Raw genomic sequence first — 20,760 nt, forward strand, 5'->3', positions numbered from 1 at the left:
GGTTCTCCTCCTTTCTCTCTGACCAGTTGCAGTCCGTGTTGACAGGGGGGCAGAGGTTGACCCCGAGGCCCCTTGTATGTGGGGTGCCACAAGGGTCGGTCCTCTCGCCCCTTCTGTTCAACATTTATGTGAAGCCGCTGGGTGAGATCATCCATGGTTTCGGGGTGAAGTACCATCAGTACACTGACGACACTCAGCTGTACATCTCCATCCCGGACCACCCCAGCAATGCCCGGTGCCTTGAAGTGATGTCCCGGTGCCTGGAGGCCATGCGGATCTGGATGGGGAGAAACAGACTCAGGCTCAACCCATCCAAGACCGAGTGGCTGTGGTTTCCGACATCCCGATATAGTCAGTTGGTGCCATCACTGACTATTGGGGGCGAGTCATTGGCCCCCACGGAGAGGGTTCGCAACTTGGGTGTCCTCCTGGACTCATGGCTGTCTTTGGAAGAGCACGTGACGGCCGTGGCCAGGGGGACTTTTTATCAGGTCCGCCTGATTCGCCAGTTGCGTCCCTTTCTGGATCGGGACTCGTTAAATACGGTCACTCATGCTCTCGTTACTTCCCGCCTGGACTACTGCAATGCTCTCTACATGGGGCTCCCCTTGAGGAGCACCCGGAGGCTCCAGCTGGTCCAGAACGTGGCTGCGCGGGTGGTTATGGGAGCGGCATGGCGTTCCCATGTGACCCCTCTCCTGCATGAGCTGCACTGGCTCCCGGTGGTCTTCTGGGTGCGCTTCAAGGTTTTGGTTACCACCTTTAGAGCGCTCCATGGCATCGGACCGGGATATCTACGAGACCGCCTTCTGCTACCAATAGCCTCTCATCGACCAGTATGCTCCCATAGAGAGGGGCTTCTTAGGGTGCCGTCGGCCAAACAGTGTCGACTGGCGGCCCCCAGGGGGAGAGCCTTCTCTGTGGGGGCACCTACCATCTGGAACGAGCTGCCCCCAGAGATACAGAGGATCCCGGATCTGCGCACGTTTCGTCGTGCTCTCAAAACTTTTTTATTTCAGCAGGCTGGCCTGGCCTAACTCTCCTCTTTTAAATTTTTAATTCGTTTGATTTTATAAATTGGGTGTTTTAATCTGTGTTTCGGCCAAAATATTTAATAATTTTAAGGGACTTTTAATATTTGTATTATCTGTATTTTATCTTGGCTGTTCACTGCCTTGAGTCCTCCGGGAGTAGGGCGGTATAGAAATTTGATTAATAAATAATAATAATAAATAAATAAAATGACTATATTGGGATTAGGGAAAAGAGAGATCAGGATTTTAAAATACAAAAAAGAAGAAGGGGTAAGAAAAAAAAGAGTAAAATATAAACAGAAAAGGAGAAAGAAATGGAAGGAGAATATGAGGTAAATGAATAAAAGATGAAATTGTATTTCTAATGATTTTAAAACTATATGGGTGTATGAATAATTGGAATATTTTTAATTAATGAAGGGGATTGTAATAAATGAGATACCCTTAATTATATATTGGATTATGAATTAATTAGATATATTTAACTAGTCTTTATAAAAATGATATAAAAATGTTGAAGCCTATTAGTTGGAACAGTTGACAAAGAAAAAATTATTTGAGATTGGAACTAAAGAATTTAAGAAAATAATTGGGAATTGTATTATGTTTTATGAATGTAAAGGTAAATGTAGAAGTATTGGAATAAGATTGATATTTAATTGATTTTTTATTTAATATGCTTAATTGTTGCAATCTATTATTTGGAATAGTTGATAAAAGAATCATTGGTGATTGGAATAAGAGAATTTAAGGTAATAATGGGGGATGGTATTAGGTTATATGAATTTAAATTTAGGGGCTCAAATTTTAAGGAGGGAAAAGAAAAAATGAACTATATTAGGATGAGAAGTTAAGATGAAGGGTAATATTGGTTTCTTAGAATTAGAGAGAATAAATGATATGAGAAAATTTATATATAATGTTGTGTTAAAATTGCGTTAAAGGTGAACAAAAATCTGTATAAATCTAAAACCGGGCCAATATTCTGATGATGCATTGTATGTATGTTTGCGTGTTTAAAAAATAAAAAAAAACATTATAAAAAAAAAAAGAAAGAATATTAGATATGTTCACCACCTTGAGTTATTTATAGAAATAATAAAGGTGGAATAAAAAATCTATAAATAAAAAATGCTAATCTTTCTTTCTGATCATTGCCACTGCTGCCTTTTATTACAATAATTAAACTTGCCTATTAAAGCATGAATTATTAAATAAATAAATATCAATAAAGAAATAATGGCATTATTTCAATGTATATTCTTCTGAGCTATGATTTTTCTTAAAAGAACGTTTCAACAATAGGATCAGTATTCTGTCCACATTGTCATGGTTCCGAGTAATGCTCCTAACCAATTCAAGACTCTGAGGCCTTGGCTTCCTCAAAAATCCGGTTTATTGGGTACATCATATCGGCATGGTCAAAGGTGAAACCAACACTGAATAATTCCCACATTTTTGGTATAATTAAAGAATAGACACTGTCCACCCCCTCGTGTCACATGTCAGGTTAGCCAACCAAGCAGGTGAACTTCTCAGCACTCCCCCCTGCCGTTGCTGATTTAGCCTTGGTTCTCAGGAGCCTTATCGTTGTTATGTCTGGCACATTGGAGAAAAACATTCTACATTCCATAAGTCCCCCCCCCCACATAAGTATGGCAACTAAGAAACAAAGCAAGAAAAATATGGCTGCAGCTAGAGTTGTTTTGAGAGTTGACACACATCTCTGTTTAGTCTCTTAAAATATTTGTTTTAGGAATTGGCATACAGCTGTGCTAGTTCCTCTAGTTCCTCTAGATGGCGAACCTATGGCACGTGTGCCACAGGTGGCACCCGGAGCCATATCTGTGGGCACGCAAGTCTTGCCCTAGCTCAGCTCCAGCGCTCATGCGCGCACCGGTCATCTGATTTTCGGGCCTTCTGGGCCTACCGGAAGCTGGGAAATGGGCTATTTCCGGCCTCCAGAGGGCTTCCGCAGGAGTGGGGAAGGCTGTTTTCGCCCTCCCCAGGCTTCTAGAAAGCCTCTGGAGCCTGGGGAGGGTGAAAAACAGGCCAACCAGGCCCACCGTGCCATCGCATGTCAAAAATGGGGGTCGGCAGGGGGTTGCACATGCATGTGGGGGGGCGGGGCAGGGCGCAGCATTCAATTATGGGTGTGGGCACACACGTGCGCAACCCCCCCCACGCTCCCCATGCTTTTGGCACACGATGGCAAAAAGGTTAGCCATCACTGCTCTAGTTGCTAGGATTGGGCAAGACAGTCACACATGCCCAATTCTTTCATATAACATATGCTTTTGCATAATGTAGTAGCACTTGAATTTAGTATAGAATCATTCATATAGGCTTTTTTACCCAAATCACCATCGTACTCACTAGTAATATTTTCTTCTTCCAATTGGTTGATTCCTAAGAGGTGCAAACCACTGGCAGGAAGGTTTTTTTTCAATGATTCTGTGAGGATTTTGTCCAGAGCTTCTGTGTTATAGGGTACAATCTTAAATGCCTGGATGTAAGAAGAGAACAACCACAAATTATGTATACCCAGTACTGATTCAATGTATTAAGAATTTGACTGTGACTTTAAAAACTTAAGAAATTATTAGCATTTAATAATCTTAAAACAAAATGATGATCATCTATCATCCTGCTGTACTCATCTTAATTCACCTGGGTAAATTAAATGATGCTGTCGGTGTTCTTCATGATGCTTGGAGGCTGTGGAAGGCTGGATGGAGAACAGGCTTCAATTGAACCCTGGTAAGTTGTGTGACTCTGAGTGGGTCGGTCCTGTGTATTTGGGGGGGGGTTATCATTTTTGGTCTTGGATGGGGTTGCCCTGCCCCAGATAGATCCATACATAATCCAGGGGATGTCCTGGACTCACAACTCCTGCTCAAGGAGCAGACAGCAGTCATGGCTAGGAAGGCCTTTGAGTTGTGCACCAGTTGCACCCCTTCCTATTTCGGAGGCCCTTCTCTCAATCATTCATGCCCTGATCATCTCCCTAGGGACTCAGGAGAATGTGCTCTACATAGGGCTACCCTTGAAGAGGATCCATAAACTGGAGTTGGCACAGAATGTGGCTATGCAGGCAATTTTGGATGCCCCAAGGACTGAGCCTGTAAAACCTTTATTGCATGAACTGCATTGAGTGCTTGTTTGCTCCTGGATCTAATTCAATGTGCTGGTTATCACCTTTAAAGCCCTTCATGGCATGCAACTGGATTACCCGAGGAAGCATCTTGTTCCAATTACATTGACCCATCCCATTCTGTCGGGCAAAATGGGTATACTACAGACCATATCAATTGAAGAATTTCAACTGACAGGATCTAGAAAGAGCCTTCTTTGCAGTGACCTATGAAACATCCTCCATCCAGAGGTGAAGTTGGCATCCAGACTCTTGCCTTCCAGAGAGTGTGAAAACCTGTCTCTGCCAACTTGCTTGGGGATTGAAGAGTGGTATGCCACTTGGGGGGGGAAGTTGGTGCCTTGAGGGTACTCCCTCCAATTTTATCTTTGTTTATACTTGTTTCTCATCCTGTTTTGATTCTATTTTAATTGTATGTTTTTATATGGTTTTATATAGCAGCCCAGAGTCACTTAGGTAGTTAGACTGGCTCTGGCTACTTCCTAGGAAAGAACAACCCTTGAGTCCATAAGTTTTAGAGAAACAGTACTTTTACTAGAAATACTGAGTGCAGCATTGATAAGGCAAGCTCTGAGGAAAAACCATGTGAAAATTGTATTTTGAAAGCAATCCCCAATGTCCAAAACCCTCCCCCTGGGAGAACAGTCCAATTAGGTCTCATTCCAATGTTTTGGGAAATCGGTGCCTCAGGCACCAGTGTAAATTCCTTTTCCAGGACTGGCATCTATGAAGGTTGGCAGATGGCTCAGTTTGGCACCTCTGGTTCCTATTAGTGTCCATACTCCAATAGCATTCTTTCAACCTCCAGCATGCCTTCCCCCCCACCCCATGCCCCCTTCCCCCTGGTTATGGCAGTAGCTAGCGAACTTCAAAGAAAGTGAAGATGAGTGGCTGATATGGGTAGTACCTAAATTTGATAAATAAAATAAGTTTGTAGTAATACTGAAAGCAGTGTTCTATATTTAGACAGTAGCAGTCAACTGATGGCTGATACGAAAATGAATCTTCTTATGCTACATACATATACAATGTTTACTACCAAACATTTAGAAATCATCAGGTAATAAATATGGAAAAAGTAAGTATAGTAATACAGGTAGTCCTTGACTTACAAGAGTTCATTTAGTGACCAATCAAAATTACAATGGCACTGAAAAAAGTGACATAACCATTTTTCACAGTTACAATCTTTGTAGCATTCCCATGATAATGTGATCAAAATTCAGAAGCTTGGCAACTGATTCATACTTATGATCATTGCTGTGTCCCAAAATCATATGATCAGCTTTTGCAGCCTTTTGACAAGCAAATTTAATGGGGAAGCCAGATTCATCTAACAACTGGGTTACTAACTTATCAATTGCAGTGATTCACTTAACAACTGTAGCAAGAAAGGTGGTAAAATGGGGTAAAACTCGGTTAACAAATGTTTCACTAAACAACAGAAATTTTGGGCTCAATTATGGTTGTAAATCGAGGACTGTATATTTTGATATACAGCTCCTAACAATATTAGAAGCTTCTAACAATATTACTAGAAGCTTATTAGAAGCTTCTAACAATATTACTAGAAGCTTATTAGAAGCTTCTAACAATATTATTAGAAGCTTCTAACAATATTACTGCAGAAATGCAGAAATGCAGAAATGCAGCTATGTTGAGGAGGTTCTTATATATTTTACAACTCAAGCTACATGAAATTAAAAATGTTCATGGCTGAAGTCTCCTTCCTTTATTCTTTGTTTGAATTTAAGAAACTTAAATCAGGGATATTGAATATTGAGAAGAATAATGCATGCCCAGAGCATGCTGGATACCGCTTCTCTATCCGAAAAGCAAGCATACAAACTTGAGAAGCTATCATGTTCTGAAAAAGTGGATGATATCAGTTATGGATCATTGCATTCCCCCCAAATGAAGCAGCTCAGAGGTCTGGTTCTGATCCCAAAATCATGCCACAGCCACGGATGCCCACTTGTGTACACACCAACCCATTAAAGTTGGAAAGAAACTCATGCAATTTAAACAGCTTTTCTTTCTAAAAAGGAAAAATGCTGTAGATGTAAGCAAGAACTGTCACTCATGCACTACTGGTCACCTCATGGTTGGACTATTGTAATGTACTCTTGGACCAGACCAGTTGGAAGCCATTGCAGGTACAGAATGCAGTAGTGCAGGTAGTGTCAGGTAGGTCTCAGCCCGTGACACCACTACTGTATGAACTGCACTGGTTAACAGTGAGCTTCCAGACACAATTCAATATGCTGCTTGTTACCTATATAGCCCTTTGTGGTGTAGAGCCAGGTGAGACTGCCTATCTTTAATAGTCTCCTTGAGATCTTCAGATTATCACAATTAAACAAGACCATAAAGTTCAAAAATATTTTTTTCTAATAAACACACTATACATTTTAGCAAGGAACAAGTTTTCTGAATCCTCCATTTATTTATTTCTCACAAGATGCTCTTGCTACTTACTCATACCTCAGGTTTACAGTTGGTCCTATCTTACTACTATCTAAATGATATATCAAGCTCTCTCCTCTTCCCCCTCCCTAAAGCAGAGAGGTTATTTACTTTGCCCCATTAGATATTAATTTAATATTTCACCTGACACATGAATTCCACTGGATTTGCTGCAGTAGACAACAAGTTACTTATTTCTTCCATGTCAGTATAGTAATTGATGTTTGATTCAGCTATCATTAAATCTCCAGAAAACAGTTTCAAACATACAGTTCCAGGTGATAAGTCTGAAGGGGAGACAAGATCAGCAATAATCAGTACATAAAAGGAAACTCATACATTGTGTTAAAAGAAGCAGTGGAAAAAAGGATCAGCATATACACATGTAAACTGGATACTTCTTTAACTCTAAATTAAGCAAAATGCCCAGAGTTCAATTAAACATGACGATACCTTGGGTGGGAAAACAGGGCTATATGTTGGGGGGGAAAACCCCACATGCTGAGGAAAAAAATGAGCAAAGAACTTCCATTTTTGAATCAAGAGAGTCTTTGTTCTTTACAGAATTGAAAAGCTAATGTCAGAAAAGAGCTCATGTAGAAAATGTTGCTAATTAGAATCAAACAAGAGTCCATATTTTTAATTCTATTTTTATAATTTTATGTTAATTTTTAAAGTGATAAAATCTATCATTTTAACTGCTGTTTCAAGATCAGTTTAAGTTCCATCCAAATTAAAAAGCCTCAGAAAATAGCAGTACCTGGATAGTTTTCGCTGATTAATAGATGGAAAATCACCAAGTTAATTTGGGGCCAAAGGCTAGAAGAGAAAATTAAGCAGCATTTCAGGAAGCAACGATAAAATGCTTCCTTACTGTTTCCAAGAAAACTACAGAGATGAATCCATGAAGTTGCCTTGAAGGAGACTGTCTTTTTCATTTTATTCAAATACACTCAATCCTTGTTATCTGTGGGGTTTGTTCTTGAAAAACCCCACAGAAATGGAAACCAGAGTTATTGAAGTATTGGTCCTCTGAAAAAAATGGGATTCGGTATATTTTATTTAAAAGAGTAATCTCTCTTTCTTTATAAAACAATCCAGTTTCATCCACATTAAAAACCTGCTCAAATAGGTACCCTTTGCTTCTAGTGTTTTTCAGAAGTTTTACAAACACTTCAGCAACTTCCATTATTTGCTGAACCAGCTTCACCTGACAGTTTCACATTTTTTTAAACCATACCTGTTTTTAAAATGCTCCAACCAACCAATAGTCCCATGGATGACATCCTGATTTTCAATCAAATGTTTGTAAAAAATTTTTTCCTGAATCTGCATGTTTTGTTTGTTTGTTTTATTTTTGTAAATTTTCATTCATAAACATTTTTGAAAAACAGTGCATTGTCAGAGTATCATTTACAAATAGAACATAACCAATGAGAGTTGGTAGTAAATCTTAGCTCACAAACTAATAGCAATAGTAATAATATAATAGTAGTAATAATAATATAACCAAAAAGTTTAAATTAGCTTTCTTCTTGCATTAGCTTATTTACATTATTATCAATTACTATGTTTATAGTTATATACTTCTTTACATTCAATACTTATAATATTAACATTCATAATCTTACTTTCTCTAATTTCTACCTCTTTTCTCTATCCATTCATAAAATTTATTCCATGCCCGATAGTATTCTGAATCTTCTTTATCTTTAATTTTTAAAGTTAGTCTGTCCATTTCAGCACAGTCCCAAATTTTTCTAATTACAAGCTTATCCGGTGGGATGTTCATATTTTTCCAGTATTTAGCATATGCAATCCTTGCTGACATCAGTATGTGTAACACTAAATATGTGGTCACTTTATCATAATCCTCTGATAATATACCTAAAAACAGTGGTGAAATCCAATTTTTTTTGCTACCGGTTCTGTGGGCGTGGCTTGGTGGGCATGGCTTGGTGGGCATGGCAGGGGAAGGATATTGCAAAATCCCCATTCCCTCCCCACTCCTGGGGGAAGGATATTGCAAAATCTCCATTCCCACCCCACTCTAGGGCCGGCCAAAGGCAGTATTTGCCGGTTCTCCGAACTACTCATAATTTCCACTACCGGTTCTCCGAACTGCTCAAAATTTCCGCTACTGGTTCTCCAGAACCTGTCAGAACCTGCTGGATTTCACCTCTGCCTAAAAGGCATGTTTCTGGTTTAAACTCAATATTTTGTTCAGTTATCGTTTCCAGCCAGTTATGTATGTTCTCCCAATATTTTTTTGCTTTACCACATGTCCACCACGTGTGTAATAGGTGCCTGGGGTCTGGTTGCATTTCCAGCATTTGGCAGATGGATTGCTGAACATTTTCACCAGTCTTGCAGATGATAAGTGCCACCTGTAAAACATCTTATAGAGATTTTCTTTGTATGCCGAGGCCATGGTCAATTTGTAATTTCTGCCCCAAAGTTTTTGTCATTTCTCTAATTCTATATTATAACCAAAGTTTTTGCCCAAGCAATAATTGTTTCTTTAACTATTTCTTCCTCCATTTTGTAGTTCAGTAAATAATTATATATATTTTTAATCAGTTTTTCATCCGTCACCATTAAAATTTTGTCAATTTTGTAAAATTTTGTAAAATGTTGTTGGTTCTTTATTTATACCCCATGTTCTAACATCTTTCTCATATCTTGACTGAATCTGGAAGTACGGCCACCAAGCTAGATCTACCCCTTGGTGCTGTAGTTGTTGCCTAGATTTAAGTTCACTCCTCTCATTTAAAATATCTTTATAGAGTACATTTTTTCCTAGATTAATGAGGTTTGGATATATTAATGCCTCCATTGTGGACAGCCAGACTGGTATTTTCCTATAATGTTGTGATTTAATTTTTTCCCATATGCTAAACAACGCATTCCTCACATCATGCCTCTGAAAGTATTTATGCACCGTGCTACCAAAGAAAGGCGTGCCAAACTAATTGCAGATCATGTCCTTCTAATAATAATAGCCTTCTGTGTTTCAAGTTTACCCATTCTTTTAACCATGTAAGAGCTGCTGCCTGGTGGTATAGTTCTCAGTCTGGGAGCCCAAAGCCAACATTAATTTTAGATTCCTGTAACATTTTCAATTTTATTCTCAGTTTTTTACCTTGCCAAATATATTTCAGTCATTTTATTTAGTTCATCAAAAAAATTCTTTTCTAATTTTATTGATACTGTTTGAAATAAAAAAGTAATTTTGGTAGCATGTTCATTTTGACTGCTATTCTCCCTATCATAGATAACTGTAAATTATCCAGGTCCAATTTAATTCGGTGAATCAATTTTAAATAATTATCATCTTTAATCGTCACACACCTTGCTGTTAGATGGATACTAAGATATTTAACCTTTTTTGTTATCTGTAAACCAATTTTCTCTGACAATTCCTTTTTTTGTTTGTCTGTAAGATTATTGACTAATACTTTAGTTTTATCTTTGTTTATTTTCATCCCTGCCACCTCTCCATATTCCTCAAATTTCTTTATTAGTTTGGGGCCAGTTTCTAAAGGTTCTTCTATCTAAATCATCAGCAAACGCTTGTAATTTATACTTTTTTGTTTTTAATTTCCATTCCTTTTATCTCTAAATCTAATCTGATATTCCTGGTTAAAACTTCTAGTGTTAAAATAAATAATAATGGAGAGAATGGACATCTTGTCTTGTTCCTTTTTTTATACTATAACTTTCTGTCATATCTCCATTTACCAATACTTTAGCTTTCTGTTGAGTATAAATTGCCTTTATCATATTCAAAAATTTCCCACCAAAATCCACATATTTTAGTTGCTGCAACATAAATTGCCAATTTATGTTATAAAATGCTTTTTGTGCATCCAAAAATATTAACGCTAATTGTTTTTCATTATGAGTTTCATAATATTCTAGTGTGTCCAGAATTATTCTCACATTGTTTCTTATTTGTCTCTTGGGTAAAAACCCATTTTGGTCTGGATGAATAAAGTCAATTAGGAATCTTTTTAATCTTTCAGCAATTATTGATGTGGAAATTTTGTAGTCTGTGTTTAATAACAAAATTGGTCTATAATTTTTTATTTGTGTTATATGTGAATCTTCTTTTGGAATCAGGGTGATGTAGGCCACTTTCCATGTATCTGGGATTTTGGCTTCCAATAGCACTTCATTATATACCTCTAAAATTGACCGGCTTTCTTGTAATTCTTTATAGATTTCTACTGGTAGACTATCCGGTCCTTGTTTTTTTGCTTTTTACTTGCTTCTGTTAGTTCTGCCATTGATATTCTTTCATCCAGCATATTCTTCACCGTTTCTGGAATTTTGGGTAAGTTAGCATTGTCCAAATACTGTATTATTCTTTCCTCTGGTATTTTGTCATTATCATATAACATCTTATAAAAGTTATGTATTATGTACCTTTCTCATCCTGTAATTTTATTATCCAATTCTTCTCTTTTTCTTTTTTCAGTCTGTAGGCTAGCCACCTTCCTGGTTTATTGGCATTTTCAAAAAAGTTTTGCTTTGTTCTTTTTATTTGTTCTGCCAGTTCATCTTTTCCTATAATATTTAATTTGTGTTTAATCAGCTCCATTTGGTTTCTTAAGCCTATCTTGTGTGGTTCCTTTTGTGACTCTAATTCAAGTGCTTTATATTCTTCTTCCAGCGCCTTTTAGTACTGTTTCTTTTTCTTATTTTTCTGTGCTGTATATGTTATAGCTAGTCCTCTAATAACTGCTTTTGCGGTATTCCACATGTTCTGTAAGGAAGTCTATTCCTTTCTATTCTCTTTAAAGAAGAATCCCATTTCTCTTTCCATCATCTGTATGCATTCTTTGTCTTTTGTTATTGATTGATTTAAAGTCCATCTTATTTTCCTCTTTTGTCCTTTCTAACTAATTTTTATTGGATTGTAGTGTGCCCAAAAATTTGGTTCAATTTCAATCTCTTGCACATTCCCACTTAATTCCGAATTCATCCAAATCATGTCTATTCTAGACCAAGATTGATGCACATTGGAATAAAATGTATATGTTTTTTCTCAGGATTTATTTCTCTCCAAATGTCATGAATTGATAGTTCTTCTATCATTTTGGTAAGAGTTCTAGGTAGGGTCCTTCTTGTTTTCTTATTTGTTTTACTACTTTTGTAATCCAGTTTTTTATCAACTATTGTGTTAATGTCTCCCGTGATACAAATATAAAAAAATACTTCTAGTATTTTTTTATGAAATTTCTTATAGAATTCCTCTTGTCCTATATATGGTGCATATGTAACAACCAGGAGAGTCCGTTTTTGATTCAAAGCTACCTCCAACATCAAGTTTCTCCCTTCTTCATCATTAAAAATTAGTTTGGCATTTGTCTTTAACGTATAGTAACACCCTTCTTTTTTTTTTTTTTTGCTGGGATAGTGAATAGAATAGTTTTCCCAATTTGGGGTGTTCCAATAATTTCTTATGGTGTTTCTTAATGTGCACTTCTTGAAGTGCTATTATGTCCAATTTTAATTTGTGTAGTTTAGAAAATATTTTCTTCCTTTTTATAGGTGAGTTCAGCTCATTAATGTTAACCGAGAGCGACTTCCGGGTTTGTCTGCCACCGGCGAAGACGGTCGCTTCTGAAGGACCGCCAGCCCAGCCGCCTGTAGAGCCGCTCCGAGTGAGGGGAGCGGCTTGAAAACTCCTAAATCCCGAGGATTTGAGGAGAAGAGTGAAGCAAGAGGCAGGTCGAGCCCCTGTGAACCCCCAGAAGTTTGCTACTGGGGAGGAAACGGGCGCGGCTCCCTTTCAACTTGCGGAGACTCCGGACGGCGTGGGACGACTCTGCTTGTCAGAGCAAGCCGGCTGCAGCAAACATTTAAATTGATGAAAAATAATTTTATTACAAAACAACCTCAACCCCCAAACCAAGAAACTGCAAGTAACTCTTTGTTTTTGAACTTTTGATTTGGGAAAAGGCTAGAGTGAGCGGAACGGCTTGAAAAAAAAATGGCGCCGTTCCAGCGTTAACGAGCTGAAAGGGAGAGTGATCTTGCAAAGCTATTTGAACAAGCTACATTGTAGCACTGCTTGTAGCAAGTGAACAGAGAAGAGTGGAAGAAAAAATTCCTTTTAACATAAACCTGAGCTTGCTTCAGCTTACTTAATTTCTAATTTGGTTAAATCTGGGGGACTTTTTCAAAGGACTTTGTGGAGGTGCAAAGGAAAAAAGACTTCCTTTTTTTAGAAAAGTTAATTTACGTGGCAGAATGGCTTCAAAGAAACAGGAAGGAAAGGCTGCAGGGGAGGGATCTCCCACTCATAAACCGGAACAGCAGCCCCCTCCCAGCCAGCAGGGTGAGGGAAAGGACTTTGATGTTCAAAATTTGAAGGACTTTATTACCCAGGCTCTGGATGATAAATTTCAAAAATCACAACAGGAAATGAAGAAAGAAATTAATGAATTTAAAGAGGCAATGAAAGAGAATTATGACAAGGTGTCTGACAAATTGACAAATGTGGTTTCTGATCTGGCAGAAACCATTAGCAAAGTGGATTCCAAACTGGAAGAATTTAAATCAGAAGTTAATGTTAAAATGAAGGATACTGATTCTAAAATTGTTGATGTGGACAATAAAGTGCAGAGAGTTGAAAATGAGATTACAATGTTACAGTTTCGATCCATGGAATTTGCTATTAGGCTTCGAGGAATAAAAGAAAATGATAGGCAAGATTTGAGACAGATTTGTTCAGATGCCTTGGCTGTATTGTTAAAAATTGATCCAGCAGACGTGGTCTATAAAATAGATAAAATTTATAGAGTAAATTCATGGGTGGCTAGACAAAGAAAATTACCCAGAGATGTGGTGATATATTTTACAGACAGAAGAATAAGAAATGATATTTTGCAAAGATCCTTTCTTTCCTCTGTGCAAGTGGAGGGAGCTCAAATTGGAGTTTATAAGGAATTACCACCTAAGATGTTAAAAGATCGAAAAGAATATAGGTTTCTAGTGAATGAATTGCAAAAGCAAGAAATACCATTCCGGTGGGATGCCCCAACTGGTATAATTTTGAAGTATAATGGAGAAGGACACCGATTGAATACTTTTCAGAAGGCGGAATATTTTTACTATAATATTCTTAAAGAAAGATCATCATCCCCACGTACATCTACAATGCTGGAGATAAAAAGTGATAAGGAAAAGCAATTTCAGCATGAGAGGGAACAACAGTCCAAGCAGACGGAATTAGTGGAAATGCAGGGAACTGTAGGAGGAGGAGGCCTTATGGAGGAATCCCTGCTAGAATCTTCACCAATTTTGTCAACAAGAGATGCTGCTTTGGATCCAGCTCGGATACCTGAAGTTAAGGACCAACGTATAACTCGCGCAGTCTCCAAGCAAATAAAAGAAAAACAACAACAAGTAAGTCAACATAAAGGGGGAGCCAAAAGCACCACACAAAGTGAAGCTATGGGGGGAGCAAAGCCGAAGACCTCAGAAGAAGCGAGGCAAGGCAGCTCATCGCTTCAGAAAGGTCAAGATGACAATTAGGCTTTTATCTTGGAATGTTAACGGATTAAACTCACCACAAAAAAGGAACAAGTTATTTACATATCTGAGACAATTTAATAATGACATAATTTGTCTACAAGAAACTCATATTCGAACTCAAGATCACAAATATCTGATAAACTCCAAATTAGGAACACATTTTATAGCTTCAAACTCGGAAAAAAAGAATGGTGTGGTTATTTATGTAAATAAAAGATTGTCTGCTAAAATTATAGAAGCAGATGAAGGTGGTAGGTTTATTGCAATTGAATTGTATACAGCAAATGGCCAAATTCTTCTGATTGGAATTTATGCTCCGAACCAACAACAGGATCATTTTTATAAGACTTTACATAATAAAATATTGCAATGGGATTATAGATCTATTTTAATAATGGGAGATTGGAATGGAGTAATTGATTCTAAACTAGATAAAAAGAGTTTGGCGAAAGTAAGGATCAGACTACCACAGACTTTTTTTGATATGAAAGAAGATTTGGAATTAAAAGATATATGGAGAATTTACAACCCAAAAGAATTGGACTATACTTTTTTCTCTGACAGACATAGATCTTTTTCCAGGATTGACTTTATCTTGTTATCAGATGATTTACTTGTTAAAACAAAAAGAACAAAGATATTTCCAAGAACTTTAACTGATCATAGTTCTGTATGGATAGAAATTGAGATGGGAAAAACTGAGAGAAGGTCATGGAGATTAAATGAAAATTTGTTTAGATATGAAAAAAATATAACAGAACTTAAAAAACAGATGAAAGAATTTTTTGAGATGAACTTGAATAAAGGTACCCCAATTGAAATTGTATGGGATGCGAGTAAAGCGTATATGAGAGGGGTACTCATTTATATGAACTCTAAACATAAACAGAATCGACAAAAGAAAAGACTCGAATTGGAAGTAGAAATAAAGAATAAGGAACAGCTACTCATTAAAAACCCAACAGATGAAAGAATATCTGGTGCTATAAAACTTTTGAAAGATCAATTTCAAATGCTCTTGGCGGAGCAAGCTGCAACAAATTTACAATATGCGAAGCATAATACGTTTTGTAATGCTAATAAACCGGGAAGATGGTTGGCCTACACCTTAAGGAAGAAGCAGAGTATACGGACTATTGAGAGTATTGATATTGGAGGGAAAGAAATTTCTCAACAAAAATTGATTAAAGAAGTCTTTGTAGAATACTATACTAAATTATATGCCAAAGATGATATACAGAATGGACTTACAGAAAAATATCTAGAAGAGAAAAGAGTCTCAAAAATTACTAGTCAACAAAAAGAAAGAATGAATTACCCTATAACAGTTGAGGAAATAATTGCAGCAATTAAACAATTGAAAACAGCTAAAGCTCCTGGAACAGATGGATTGACTGCAGTGTATTATAAAACTTTACAAGCAGAAATGGTGGAACAACTTAGAGACTTATTTTGCAATATACAACAAGGGGGTAAAATACCCCCATCATGGAAATCAGCATATATTACTTTGATACCAAAAGAACATGTAGGTCCTAAAAAACCGGAAAATTATAGACCAATATCTCTTTTAAATAATGACTATAAAATTTATGCAAAAGTATTAGCCAACAGATTGATGCCAGTAATTCAAGAGGTGATTCATGATGATCAAGCGGGATTTATCGAGGGCAGATATATGAAGGATAATGTAAGGCAAGTAATAAATTTACTGGAATATCTTGAGAAGAATAAACAGATCCCTGCAGTGCTGGTCTTTTTGGATGCAGAGAAGGCCTTTGATAGAGTGGATTGGAATTTTCTAGTAAAGACTTTGAAAAAGATGGACTTTGGGGACCAATTTATACAGGCGATTTCGGCAATTTATCAAGAGCAAAAGGCACAGATTATTATTAATGGAAGTTTGACAACAGAGTTTAAAATTGAAAAAGGAACAAGACAGGGATGCCCGTTGTCCCCACTTTTATTTATTTTAACACTAGAAGTCTTGTTAAATACAATACGGGACTCTAATATCTTGAAAGGTATAAAGATTAGGCAAGAGGATTACAGAATAAAGGCATTTGCAGATGATCTGGTTGTTACCCTATCACAACCAATGGAATCAATAATCTTGATGAAGGACATTATACAAGATTATGGTAAAGTTTCAGGTTTCAGATTGAATCCAAAAAAGACTAAAATGATAGTTAAAAACATGACACAAGATCGCAAACATGAGCTTGAAAGGAGGGCAGGTTTTGAGATTGTACCTAAGGTAAAATATCTAGGAGTTCAGGTTGCAGAATCAAACATGAAATTGTTTCAAAATAATTATGAGGTGTTGTGGCGAGAGGTGCAGAAAGATATGGAGACTTGGAAAAAACTGCAGCTGTCTCTACTTGGAAGAATAGCAGCAGTTAAGATGAATATTTTGCCAAGATTTCTTTTCTTGTTTCAAATGATTCCGGTGCTTCAAAGTGATAAACAATTGAAAGTTTGGCAATTTGGAGTGAATAAGTTCGTCTGGAACGAGAAGAAGCCGAGAGTGAAATTGAAAATTATGCAAGATGTTCCAGAAAGAGGAGGTCTTAAACTTCCAAACCTACAGCTATATTATGATGCAGCAGCTTTAACTTTAACAAGTGATTGGTTTGGAAGTAAAAAGGCTGGAATATTGAATGCAGAAAGTTTTGATCTTGAATTTGGATGGCACGCTTACTTATTTTATGATGACAAAGTTGATAAAATATTTAAAAGCCATATACTTAGAGACTCTTTGATGAGAGTTTGGAAGAAGCACCGACTCAAATGGGATTATAAAATACCGCTATGGTTGGATCTTGGTCATACTTTGTGGAATACAAATATAATGTCACTCGGGGGGGTTTTATACAAAGAGGTTCTTTTTACAGATGCGGGCAGATGGCAGCTGAAGAATTTGCAGACACTGTTGGACGAAGGGATTAATTTAACTTGGTTACAATATAATCAATTACAATTGAGATGGAAAGAGGACCAAAAAATTGGTATTATGTTGCATGAGGAAGAATTGGTTAGACATATAAGAGAGAAAGGTCCAATGCATATTAAAAGGCTTTATAATGTTTTGCTAGAAAGGGATTCAGAAACTGAATTAGTTAAAGACTGTATGATTAAGTGGGCACAAAATTTTGAAGAACCAGTGAAGTTGGAAACATGGGAAAAAATTTGGGTCCAGAATGTTAAATTTACACAGTCGCAGAATTTGAGGGAAAATTTTTACAAAATGTTTTATAGATGGCATCTAGACCCTAAGAAACTGTCGTGTATGTATCCTAATGTTAAGCCAAAATGTTGGAGGTGTGATTGTACAGATGCTACATATTTTCATATTTGGTGGACCTGTAAGAAAGTTAAGGCTTTTTGGATAAAAATTTGGTGGGTTATGCAGAATGTTTTGAAGAAAAAAATTCAATTTTCTCCACAATTGTTTTTATTGGGTATAGCTAAGGGTTTTACAGTGGATGAAACAAAGTTGATTTTGTATATGATTACAGCAGCGAGATTGTTGATAGGTAAATATTGGAAAAATGTAGCTTTGCCCACCGTTCAAGAATGGACTTTGAAGATGGCCAGTTTCGCTGAGATGGCGAAGATTTCAGCATATTTAAAAGACCGCTCACAAGAGACTTATGAATGTGAATGGAAAAAATGGATAGATTATGTGCAGAACAAATATCAAACTAGGAAGTATCAAATAGCTTTTTATTGATAGTATTATATTACATTAAGATAGAAATATTTGAACTATGTGAAGATGAAAAATGATATGGGGGTTGGGGGGGTTTAAAGTTCAAGGTTTCTTTTTTATATAAAGGGGATAATGATGGGGTACATTCTATGGAAGTCCGGGGGGGAGGGGAGGGTTAGGGGGGGTTAGGGAGGATGGGTTGGGGAGCTTGGGGTGGGTTAGGGGGGTGAAAACGGGGTGAAAATGTAATTGTAAAACTTTTACAATAAAAAAAAAATGTTAACCGAGAGCATCTTTATTTTTTCTTGCATTAATTTGCTTATATCAGGTCTTATAGTCCAGGTTGCTCTTACTTCCCTGGGTTTTATTTATTTATTTATTTATTTATTTATTAAATTTTTATACCGCCCCCTCTCCGGAAGGACTCGGGGCGGTGAACAGCCAAAATTAAAAACACACAATATAAATATTAAAATACATTAAAACAAAATTAAATTATCTTTGGCTTCTCCAATTTAAAACCCCTTGCCCATAAAATTCCCCAATTAAAAGATTTTTAACCCAGCCCAGCTTGCTGAAATAAAAAAGTCTTCAGGGCCCAGCGGAAGGTACGGAGGGCCGGGATCAGTCGTATCCCTGGGGGTAGCTCATTCCAGAGGGCCGGTGCCCCCACAGAGAAGGCTCTTCCCCGGGGGGGTCGCCAGCCGACATTGCCTGACAGACAGCACCCTGAGGAGGCCCTCTCTGTGGGAGCGTGTTGGCCGGTGGGAGGTTATCGGAGGCAGAAGGTGGTATCGTAAATAACCGGATCCTAAGCCATGGAGCTCTTTGAAGTTGAGAACCAACACCTTGAAGCGCACTCGGAAGACCACTGGAAGCCAATGCAGCTCGCGCAGGAGAGGTGTCATGTGGGAGCGCCATGTCGCCCCCATAAGTACCCGCGCGGCCGCATTCTGCACCAGTTGGAGCCTCCGAGTGCTCCTCAAGGGGAGCCCCATGTAGAGAGCGTTGCAGTAGTCCAGGCGTGAAGTAACGAGGGCATGAGTGACCATGCATAAGGAGTCCCGATCCAGAAAGGGGCGCAACTGGCGTATCAGGTGAACCTGATAGAAAGCCCCCCTGGCCACAGCCGTCATATGCTCTTCTAAAGACAGCCATGCGTCGAGGAGGACACCCAAGTTACGCGCCCTCTCCGTGGGGGCCAATGTCTCGCCCCCAATAGTCAGCGATGGCACCAGCTGACTATATCGGGACGCCAGCAGCCACAGCCACTCAGTCTTGGAGGGATTGAGTCGGAGCCTGTTCCTCCCCATCCAGACCCGCACGGCCTCCAGGCACCGGGACATCACTTCAAGGGCATCGTTGGGGTGGTCTGGGGTGGAGATGTACAGCTGGGTGTCATTAGCGTATAGATGGCACTGCACCCCAAAACCACGGATGATCTCACCCAGCGGCTTCACATAAATGTTGAACAGGAGAGGCGAGAGGACCGACCCTTGTGGCACCCCACAAACCAAGGGCCTTGAGGTCGACCTCTGCCCTCCAGCCAACACAGACTACAACCGGTCGGAGAGATAGGAGAACCACCATAAAACAGTGCCTCCCACTCCCAACCCTTCCAAGTGGCGCAGCATGATACCATGATCGATGGTATCAAAAGCCGCTGAGAGGTCTAATAGGACCAGAACAGAGGAGCAACCTCTGTCCCGAGCCCTCCAGAGATCATCAACCAACGCGACCAATGCCATTTCTGTGCTGTACCCGGGCCTGAAGCCGGACTGGAACAGATCTAGATAGACGGTTTCATCCAGGTACTGCGGTAGCTGTCACGCAACCACACTCTCAACAACCTTCGCCAAGAAGCGAAGGTTGGAAACTGGACGATAGTTTGCCAAAACAGCTGGGTCCAGCTGGGTTCTTTTGCTATTGTTCCTTCTCGTCTCAACATTATTTTTTCTCCTTTTCATTCTGCGCTTGTTGTAAGTGTCTCCCTTGTATTGTTGGTACTTCTTGGCCCTTGTGTACTAATTCATCTCTTGCTTCCTGTTCCTCTTCCGAGGTAAAGTAGTTTTCATAGAAGTCCATTGCTTTGTCAAGTGAATCTAATCGGTGTCTTTTTTCCTGCCAGGTGACTAAAATCCCTTCGGGTATCAGCCACCTAAAATTTATATTGTGTATAATGAATACTATGGTCAGAAAGTGATATTCCGAAAGTGAGCTCCCTAACTCTCCTAGGGATTTGTTTCAAAACCACCAAGTGTTTCCCTTTGTAGTCTAGTGGTTTATTTCTAGCCTTATTAAGGATCTCATCTCGTATTGGTTTTTTCATGAATCTTACATGCACTTCTCTGGGAAGGTTATACCTTCTTGCGTAGTTTGTGTAGATCTGATATGTTTCAGCCACTTCAATATCCATCTCCTGTTTATCTATTCCTAGCACCTTCGCCAATAGTTTTTTCATTAATTCTGGTAGTTCTTCTCCCTTCTCCTCTTCTATATTTTGAAACCTTAGATAGTGGTCAGCTTTCTCTGTCTCTAACATTATTCATGGTATTTATTAACTATTTGTTTGCTTGTATCAGTTTATAATTTATATCATCTACTTTCTTCTCTACTTGTTCTGTTTTTTCTTCCATTTTCTGGATTCTTTGTTCGTTTTTTATTATCATTTGTTGAAAGCTCTCAAGTTTTTCATCTATATTTTGGATTTTCCCCTTCATCTCTCCCGTATCGTTTCTCACTTCCCCTATATCTTTCCTTATTTTATTATGACTTTTGGTCATAGATTCCTTTAACGTATGTAGCAATGTTAATACCGCCTTTTGGGATGAGTTAGTTTTCTCCAGCTC

General features: G+C 38.3%; 1 protein-coding gene across 3 annotated transcripts in view; it reads right to left on the reverse strand.

The window, feature by feature from the left end:
- Positions 1-20,760, reverse strand: part of PIK3AP1 (phosphoinositide-3-kinase adaptor protein 1) — a 168,834-nt gene that overhangs the window by 72,398 nt on the left and 75,676 nt on the right. For all 3 annotated transcript variants that reach the window (XM_034435248.3, XM_034435249.3, XM_034435250.3), the window contains exons 5-6: positions 6,799-6,941; positions 3,411-3,540 (exon numbers count right to left, since the gene is read on the reverse strand). In XM_034435248.3, coding sequence (XP_034291139.2) covers positions 3,411-3,540; positions 6,799-6,941 — 273 coding nt within the window. The remainder of the gene's footprint in view (positions 1-3,410; positions 3,541-6,798; positions 6,942-20,760) is intronic.

The sequence above is a fragment of the Pantherophis guttatus genome, chromosome 6 (genome assembly GCF_059756535.1).
Source record: "Pantherophis guttatus breed Tessera chromosome 6, ASM5975653v1, whole genome shotgun sequence".
In the NCBI taxonomy this organism is placed as follows: domain Eukaryota; kingdom Metazoa; phylum Chordata; class Lepidosauria; order Squamata; family Colubridae; genus Pantherophis; species Pantherophis guttatus.